General features: G+C 34.3%; 1 protein-coding gene across 1 annotated transcript in view; it reads left to right on the forward strand.

The window, feature by feature from the left end:
- Positions 1-2013: 2013 nt before the first annotated feature.
- Positions 2014-10569, forward strand: part of LOC115219947 (uncharacterized protein C22orf15-like) — a 212869-nt gene continuing 204313 nt past the window's right edge. The window contains exon 1 of the mRNA XM_036509794.1: positions 2014-2098. Coding sequence (XP_036365687.1) covers positions 2056-2098 — 43 coding nt within the window. The 5' untranslated portion in view covers positions 2014-2055. The remainder of the gene's footprint in view (positions 2099-10569) is intronic.

A 10569-nucleotide genomic window follows, 5' to 3' on the forward strand; every position in this document is an offset into this window, starting at 1 on the left:
ACTAGAATACAAAGCAAAGTAACAAATGAGGCATCTTGACGTTAAAGATTTATCGACAAAATAAATATAAGACATGAGTGAAAAGGTCAACCATCTTTCAAAGATAGACATGCGAACGAGACGTCATCCATTAGTGATAAATTTGATTGTCTAACGTTGTTGCGTACTTGATTAAATGTCTAAATGTCTGAGATGGGTTATTTTTAGGAAGATTTTACTTGATCGGACTATTACTTTGGTCTTTAGCAGACATGAAACAGTTTCCTGTAATTTCATCTCCATTTGCCGTTGATTGTGTGAATTACTACTTGTCATCGTATACCTCGTCCGTAAAGGTCAGGGACATTCTCTGTAGGCAGGCAAAGACTGGAAAGAACACGATTACAAAACAACAATTGGTTATAAATTATCAAAAAAATGTCTTCATAAAATTCGAAGAATACTTCAGTAAGTGTCTAATATCTACATGTTACACATGAACGATTCCTACTGGCATTTAAGCCTTTCTCTATTTTCCCTTCAGCCTGACTAGGTTTCCTTAAATTGATTGAAACCGGTAGCTGCATAGTTAGAAATGTAAGTACTGTTCTTCTGTTTTCCATGATAAGCTTCTCTAAGTATTTTCTTATTTTTCAATGTATGACGATATGAAACTATGCGACATGAATTGAGTTCCAGAAACGTATAAACTAAATTGTCATAAACTGAATACGATTTCTGCCTTTTGTTCAATGTTATTGAATGTGAAGTGAGTGAATGTGCATCAGATTACTCCCACCTTGTAAATGGGTTGAACGTTTCAAGCCATACTTGAGTCTATTGGCGTATAAAATAACAAAATAGCTACACTCACACACACACACATATACACACGTATATACGTATGTGTGTATGCGTACATACATATGTATACACAATCCTTGCCCCCGCCGTATGTAATTGAAAATGGTGAAGCAGAAATGAAACGGATTCAGATCGCGTGAAAACCATTTCTAGAATATGAATCAGAGTAACAAGAATAACGGTAATTTCTGTGTTCCAGATGTTCCACTCAAGTATGTGGAACTGAAACAGAGATGGACAAAATTATTATGAAATATCTTTTCAGTTGTAAGTGTCCCGAAAAGTTTTAGGGTAGCATGCGCACGAGTAATGACATGGTACAAAGAATGGTTAAAAGTCAAATTATAAAAAGATAAATGCGCGATATCAAAGAATATCTTTAATGGTTTGAGCTGGGAACATTGCTGTGGTTATGGCCATTGATGGATTTTTGAGATTAGTGAGACAGACGGGATTAACATTTAAAATGAGCGTTACGCAAACAAATTTTGCAGGGAATTCCTGTGCAATAAAGGGATTCTGTTGGGACAACGTTCTGTAGAAGGCTTCTAACATAGCAAGATCAGGGAGGGAAGAGGACGTGTCATGAATGGTGCGATGAGGAGAGATCAATGTAGTGGACACGAAACCAACCAGTTTGGAGTTTTAGTGGCTACAACCGTGGCGCTAAGATATGCAGAGCTACGAGACAGATAACCTGAATCAGAATTTGGTGTGTTTTAATGAGTGGGTGTATAAGAATTAATCAGTTGGCCTGTATTTTTAAAGAGGTCTTGGATGTCTATGCATGTAGTTTCAACAGCCTCACAGATGTGGGGGGCAATGCCCCTTCGTAGGCCTTTCATAGATCTGTTGTAGCTTGAGATGTTTCTGGCTCTGGATAGGAAACCCAGTTTATAATACAGAGTTTGCTAAGTTGAGATTACATTTTCGCCATAAGATAGCATCAGTTATGGAGAGGCTTATCATCTGAAGCGGCCTTACGAGTCCTAGAGCTGACCTGCTCGTCTTTATTATTAATGCCTTCTCAATTCGTATAATGATCATGAAACCACTAAGACTGTTATAGCTCCGTTTGAGGATACTTTCGAATTCCCCGTGTATTCATGGCCGATTTGATGTGAGGCGTCTATGTTGCCGCAGTATGACGCTTAGTTGTTGTGTAAGACAAGAGATCCTCTGCCGCTGGGAAGAACATCTTAAAATGTTTCGATGTTACTGGTGATTTCAGATGGTTGCAAATATTGGATAATAAGTAAATATCACATTAGTTGTTTTACGGGGAGAGAAAATGTGATATACGTTTGAAAATCTGTATTTCATTATGGTTGACAATGGTGTCGGATTTAAAATGATGGCGTCTTTTCATATAAACAACAATTTCAAAGGAAGGTAAATAATTGCTGTCATATTTTTAAAGATTCGTGACAACTTGAGAAATTATCTTCAATAAACAACACATGGTCGTTTTTAGAAATTTTATAAATGGAAATGAAAGTTTCAAAGACGTAGAATTATTAGTATGATATTTAAAGTTGTGGTAGAAAAAAAAAGATAAAGAAAAAAAAGGAAAAACATATGTAGAAGGATAATATATATATATATATATATATATAAATATATGATATATATATATATATATATATATATATCTATATATATATATATATATATATATATATATATATATATATATTATATATATATATATAATATATATATAGGTGTGTGTGTGTGTATATATATATATAATATATATATATATATAATATATATATATATATATATCTAATATATATAAATCATGGTTGTGTTAAAATTCAGACTCACTAACACTCGAAGGTATTATGGAATGGATCATGGTTCTGAAATCAGAATGCAGAATGGCAACAGAAGAAAGAAAAGTAAATGGACTTTCAGTTAGCCTCAAATCCATCCATCCATCCATTTATCTGTGCATCAATTATCATATATATATAAAATATATATATAAAAATGTGTGTATATTTATATATGCGTACATTTGTGTTCGTATACATATGTTTATTACATACGTACGAACGCAAACGTACACATAGCACTCCCATTTGAAACCTTGTTTGTATGAACACAGTCTCGATTTTACTCCAACAGAACTGTCGTATATTTATGTCGCTGGAAATAAAGTTCGATTAAAGTATTGTGTTTTAAAAGCAAATATCTGTTTGAAGTCTAAATTATGATCTAATAAAAGCAACGTAAAACTTATTTATGGCGTGTTAAGTCTCAGATTTAATCACACACTCTGCGTACAGCCATACTTTAGCTTTTCCCTAATGAATATATACATACGTATATATATATACGTATATATATACGTATATATGTATTATTATATATATAAGTATATATATAATATATATATAATATATATATATAGATATATAATTATATATATATATATGTATATATATTATATATATGTATGTATATATATATATATACATATATGTGTGTGTGTGTTTGGGTGTATGCATATTTTGGTAATTATTATGTATGCACACATACACATACATATATGTGTATACATATATTTATACGTGTGTGTGTATATGTGTGAAAGTGGGTGGCAGAGTGATGACGGCTTTGCACTCATCATCGCTAGATCGTGAATTCCACTTCCGAACCGGGCAGGTTCGTTGCGTTCTTGTGCAAAACAACCACTTTTTTGCCCCAGGTGTCTCAGTTCACTCAATTGCAAATGGTTAACCTTACAACAGACTGTCTTTCTGATCAGCGGTAATGTTGGTCTCCCCGCCCAGACAGCGGTGTGGAATCATCCGAAAGCTAAAACAAGTCAGGCGCATAGCGACCATCTATAGTCTGGTCGATCACGTGATATACGCACGTATATAAATATATATATATATATATATACCTTTATATATATTACTCTTTTTACTCTTTTACTTGTTTCAGTCATTTGACTGCGGCCATGCTGGAGCACCGTCTTTAGTCGAGCAAATCGACCCCGGGACTTATTCTTTGTAAGCCCAGTACTTATTCTATCGGTCTCTTTGGCCGAACTGCTAAGTGACGGGGACGTAAACACACCAGCATCGGTTGTCAAGCAATGCTAGGGGGACAAACACAGACACACAAACATATAAAGACACTTATGTATATATATATATACATATATACGACAGGCTTCTTTCAGTTTCCGTCTACCAAATCCACTCACAAGGCATTGGTCGGCCCGGGGCTATAGCAGAAGACACTTGCTCAAGATGCCACGCAGTGGGACTGAACCCGGAACCATGTGGTTGGTTAGCAAGCTACTTACCACACAGCCACTCCTGCGCCTATGTATTATATATATATATATATATATATATACGTATTATATATATATATACGTATTATATATATATATATATATATATATATATATATATATATATATATATATATATATGAGAAAAGGAAGCACATTCTAAAGAAGAGTCATTAAGTATTGAAAGTTAAAAGTTCTGGTCATAGATTGACCAATGCTTTCGTACTCACGAGAGCTATAGCCTTGTGGACAACTCATATGACATGCACACCCATACGCACGCGCACACACACACATATATTTATACATACATACGTATATATATATAGACAGATAAATACATCTATATATATTCGGCGCATATATTTATATATGTATGTGTAGATATGTGTGTATGTGGATATATACATACATATATATATATGTTTGCATATATATATATATATATATATATAATATGCATATGGATATATACATATATATTTATATATGTTTATATTATGTTATATAATATATATATATATGTGTGTGTGTGTGTGGGTGTGGGTGGGTGTACAGAGTGCGTAAGATATTTGGGCACAGATTTATGTTTATAAAAAAAGCCAGCTATATAATAACAGATAATAAATAACTTTATCAAAAATGCTCTGAGGATAAAAATAAAGATTCTTTTCCATGATGTTATTCAATAAGGCCACCATCATCTTCAACAACGCTCCACATGTTATAGGCCAAGGGTCTGAGATCTAGGGAATAAGGAGGTCAAATGTTAGGGGTTATAAGATCATGAAAACTTTCAGCCATCCATTCCTTTGTTACTAGAGCCGTGTGTAATAGGGAAGAGTTTTACTGAAACACATATGACCTTCCATTGCATACACTGTCTATCCAGAGCTTAACAATTATTTCCAGTACCTCAATGTAGGCGGCAGACTTAACTCTAAGTCATTGTGGAAAGAAGTCAGGAGGCATCGCATGTCCTTCATTGCTGACAACCCCTAAAACCATAACAGTTGCAGGAATTTTGTATGCATAACACTTGGAACTTCAGAAGGGTCTGCACATAACGATCTATCGTTTCTTCTGCTAACCTTTTGTTCTTGGTCGAAGTTTTTTTTTGTTAGAGAAAAACCAAAACAAATCTTCTGCTGGATTTTTCAGTCTGTTTAAGAGCTTTTTAGATCTGATGTAGTGATTTTCTTTTGCTTTTTTCTGACAAATTGACCTTTCGTCATCATATAAGACTTATAACTGATGTCTTCGTGGACAACTGTTCCTTTTGACACTTGGAAATCTTTTGCAATTGAACTCATGGACTTTCTGCGATTGTAGTCAGTGGTCAGTTGAGCTTGCTGGATAAATTCAGGTGTTCGGATGATTTTGGAGCATTTAGAACCATTTTTATGTTTTGATACTGGTGATACGTTTCCATCGTCAGTCTCTGTTTGCAGTTCCTAGAAATTTATTTACGTTTAACAGTACTTTGTGAATTTAGCACTAAAACACACAGAGTTTTACTTTAAAATAGAAAAGCTGTCTTCTTATTTTTGTTCTCTGCTGTAATGATGAACAAGAGCGGCAGAACGATTTGCACCAAAGTATTTCCTCGTAAGCGGACTTTCTAAAATGCCTTCTGGGGCCATCTCACTCAAATGGCTTTAACATCACATTCTGTCCGTTCTGTATTTTAACTATTTCTAAGTCCCCACTGCGACATTGCTAGATATTGGTTAACCCTATAACGAGTTCATTCTTAACATTTCTGCTGTTTGTTCTGCTCGTATTCTCCTAGAGCATTCCCATTATGATAGCAAGTTATGAGGCAACAATCTGCTCTTCGAAGACACGAGCTTGTACGCCAGTTTTCTTAAATCACATATTAAGAAGAAGCACTAAGAGTCACCTTTCATGAACGCACTTAAATATATTCTTGCATAGATATTTAGTCACAGAGAAACATATACACATACACATAGACATACGAACATATATACAGATGTATGTATGTATATATATCTATATAAATGTATATATATTATATGTATATTATATATATATATATATTATATATATATATATATATATATATAATATTACTGTATATATAATATATATTTATGTATATATGTATGTGTGTAATATATATATATAGGTGTATATATACTGTACATGTATGTATATATTTATGCATATGTATGTGTATATATATATATATATATACATGCACACACATACACATATATATATACTGTATATGTATCTATATATATATTATATATATATATATATATATATATATATATATATATATATATATGTGAGTGTGTATGGGTACACGATGACAAGGACAAGATTTATTTTTTGTATTTTTTATCTCATTATTTCTTTCCTTATTCAACTATGTTTTGGCTTATTGCACGACATAACGGGCAAACGTTTTGGATTATCCTGGAGACATTATTATAATTCGTTCTAGAATATTCCACAGAAAAATAGATTGATTTATTTATCAACAGCAATATATACTCACAGGCATTCGACTTCTGACTAGTTTGATAAGTACCAAAGCACGAAACTCTCGGGCCTAGAGTCACTCTGTTCCGCTAAATATTAATAAAAAGATATTTATACTCGTATTTTCAGGTCTATTTCTCTCGTTTGCACCAACATACCTATACACACACACACACACACACACATACATACATATATATATACAACAGAAAACTGCATGCGCATATACACATATGCATACCCATACATATTCCTTACCACACACGTATGCAAACGCATATACACATACATGTAATTTTTTTTAATACGCAAAACAATACAACCACGCATGCATATAAAATATCTATTTATATAGGCGCAGGTGTGGCTGTGTAGTAAGAACCGTGCTCCCCAACCACATGGTCCCCAGTTCAGTCCCTCTGCGTGGCACCTTGGGCAAGTGTCTTCTACTATAGCCTCGGGCCGACCAAAGCCTTGTGAGTGGATTTGGTAGACAGAAACTGAAAGGATTCCGTCGTATATATATATACATATATGTGTGTCTGTATGTGTGAGTGTGAGTGTTTGTGTGTGTGTGTTTTCCCCACTATCGCTTGACAACCGATGCTGGTGTGTTTACGTCCCCGTAATCTAGCAGTTCGGCAAAAGATGCGATAGAATAAGTAGTTGGCATGCAAAGAATAAGATTAAAGGCGGTGTTCCAATGTAGCCGCAGTCAAAATGACTGAAACAAGTAAAAGAATAAAAAAAATATAACGAAAGTATATCTATCTATCTATCTATCTATCTATCCATCTATCTATCTATCTATCTATCTATCTATCTATCTATCTATCTATCTATCTATCTATCTATCTATCTATCTATCTATCTATCTATCTATCTATCTATGTATACATACATAAACATATATATACATATATATATATATACATACATTTATATTATATACATACACACATATATATACATATATTTATATTATATATATACATACACATAAATATACACACACACACACAAAAGTGTTTCTCTGTGTAATCTGTTTTCCTTCACTAAAGAGCCTAAAGTTATGTAACTCACATTTCCTGCTGCGTCCTATTCCTCATATTTTCTGCATTAAAAGCATTTTAGTCCACAAAAAATTTCTCTAATTCACCATAAAATTGGCAAAAGGAGTGAATGGAATGAAAAAAAAACGCAACAGTAACAACTACTACAACTACAACAAAAACAACAATATAAAGGATTTCAGACCACATCAAACAACGAAGACAGAAAACAACAACAACAACAGCAGCAGCAGCGGTAGTGGCAGGAGCAGCAGGAGCAGCAGCATCGCTGAAACTGCTGAAAGAATCTATAAAAACGACAATAACAACAACAATCAGAAACAACAAAGAAAGTTGAACGACCTAAAATCCCGTCACAAACCACCACCACCACCACCACCACCACCACCACCACCACCACCACCACAACCACCACCACCACCACCACCACCACCACAGCCACAACCATCACCACCACAACCTCCAACACCACCTTCACGATCACCACGATCACCGCGATCACCCCCTCACCACCACAATCAACACCACTACCGCCACCATCACTACCACCACCTCCACAACGATCACCCCGCTCCCACCATCATTGGCACTACTACCTACACCACCTTAGCTCAATTACAAACGCCATAATAACCACCACTATCTACAAAACCAGCAAAGAACAACAAACAAAGCAACTAAAATACTATGAAATGGAACAAATTGTAAGACCGCCGCCGCCGCCACAGTCAACGCTACAACAACAACAAACACTGCAACAACAATAAAATTCAGCAATAACAACTACAAATATTAAAAAAGTTTTTTCAGAATTCCAAAATTTAAAACACGAAACAGATTCACCGAATTATGCACTGGTTCTTGCTTACGCATGTATGGCGCTTATATATATATATATATATATATATATATATATATATGTGTGTGTGCGTGTGTGTGTGTGTGTGTGTGTGTGTGTGTGTGTGGTGGTGCATGTGCGTATGTGTGTGTTTGCGTGTGTGTATAGATAGCTATGTATATATAGATATATGTATGCATATATATGTATATATATCGATATATAAATATACATACACATATGTGTATACACACACACATATATTATATATATATATGTGTGTGTGTGTGTGTGTGTGTGTGTGCATATGTATATAAATGTATGTATGTGTATGCATATATATATATATATATTATATGTATTGGTAAAAACGGTAAGATAACAAAAGAAAGAAAGCGACCTCAATATTATGTAACTAGAGGAAATTTATCTGTGAAAGTAATATGTGACAATTATTCGGTAGCCAAGATAAAACACTGAGGTTCGGATGCCGAGGTGGAAATCCACACCACCATCTCTTCAGGTGGATTTACACCTCGGCATCCGAAACTCAGAGTTTAACTTGGCTACCCAATAACTGTCACATATTTGTTTTACAGATATATATTATATGTATGTATAAACAGGTGTTTATATATAAGCATACATATATATATATATCAATTTTTGTGTAAATACATATATGTAAATATGCATGCATACATACATGTATAAATACATATAAAAATTTATATAAATATATATAAATACATATAGAAATTTATATAAATATATATAAATTATATTTCTATAAACTTCTATATTGATCTACTTCATTTCAATTTATTTATTTAGTTAATTTAATCTGGGCTTTAACCATTCCATGAAGAAATCCATGGCAACAGCAACTTTCACTTTCCATTTTGACTGTCTTTCCATTTGTATTTTTCATTTTATTAGAAAAAAAGAGAGAAATCAAAACAAACGAAAAACAGCCACCCTAGAAGCCAGACATTTCCATTAAGCACGGATTTATTTAGTTATATCAAAGAACTGGCGAATGATTTTTGGCTTTCACAGCCTCCTGCTTCCATTTCACGCTATCCATCAGAAATGGTTTGGACACAGAATATGTCTTATAACCGCAAGGGATATGTATTTCATTCATTCTTCCTTTTTGAGGCTCACATTTACGTGTACAGTTTTGTTTTTATTTAGGAATGTGTGCTTCTGCATGTATGTATATATGTATGGTGTTTATGCATGTATAAACATGCGAGAATATACAAGGTGAGTTCAAACTGTAGCCACGTTTCTTTTCCGGCCAAAACTAATGTCGCATAGACAAAATCTATTGGGTAGGAAGTGACGGCCTTCATGAAGTCCAAGTCGTGGTTTGCACAGTCCAGCTTGTCCTGAATTGTTTCTGCTGCTTTGCCAGCACCTTGGCAATATATATGTCATCTTTAATCGGAAGCAGGACATTTGTAAACTCTGGCCGAAACCTTGGACACACCATCCGCCACGACAATTCCAACGTATCCGTTCCATTGCTATTCGCAATTAATAAAAGTCTTGTCGATGCAGTCCACCTTGGATTCTTTTTTCTCAGGGAGACGAAAAGCAAAAAAAGGAGGTTAAATATCGAAGTAGTAAGACTTTTGATGTGGAATAGAAAATGAGCGGCTAAAAATATTAATTTGCCTGGCATCGCATTAGATAAGTTATTTCATTTTAATAAAATATTTCACTATATAGGCGTAGGAGTGGCTGTGTGGTAAGTAGCTGGCTTACCAACCACATGGTTCCGGGTTCAATCCCAATGTGTTGCACCTTGGGAAAGTGTCTTCTAGTATAGTGTAAATGTTTGTGTGTCTGTGTTTGTCCTCCAACATAGCTTGAAACTGATGCTGGTGTGTTTACGTCCCCGTAACTTAGCGGTTCGGCAAAAGAAACCGATAGAATAAGTACTAGGCTTACAAAGAATAGGTCCTGGGGTTGATTTG

This window comes from Octopus sinensis, linkage group LG15, assembly GCF_006345805.1.
Source record: "Octopus sinensis linkage group LG15, ASM634580v1, whole genome shotgun sequence".
NCBI lineage: Eukaryota > Metazoa > Mollusca > Cephalopoda > Octopoda > Octopodidae > Octopus > Octopus sinensis.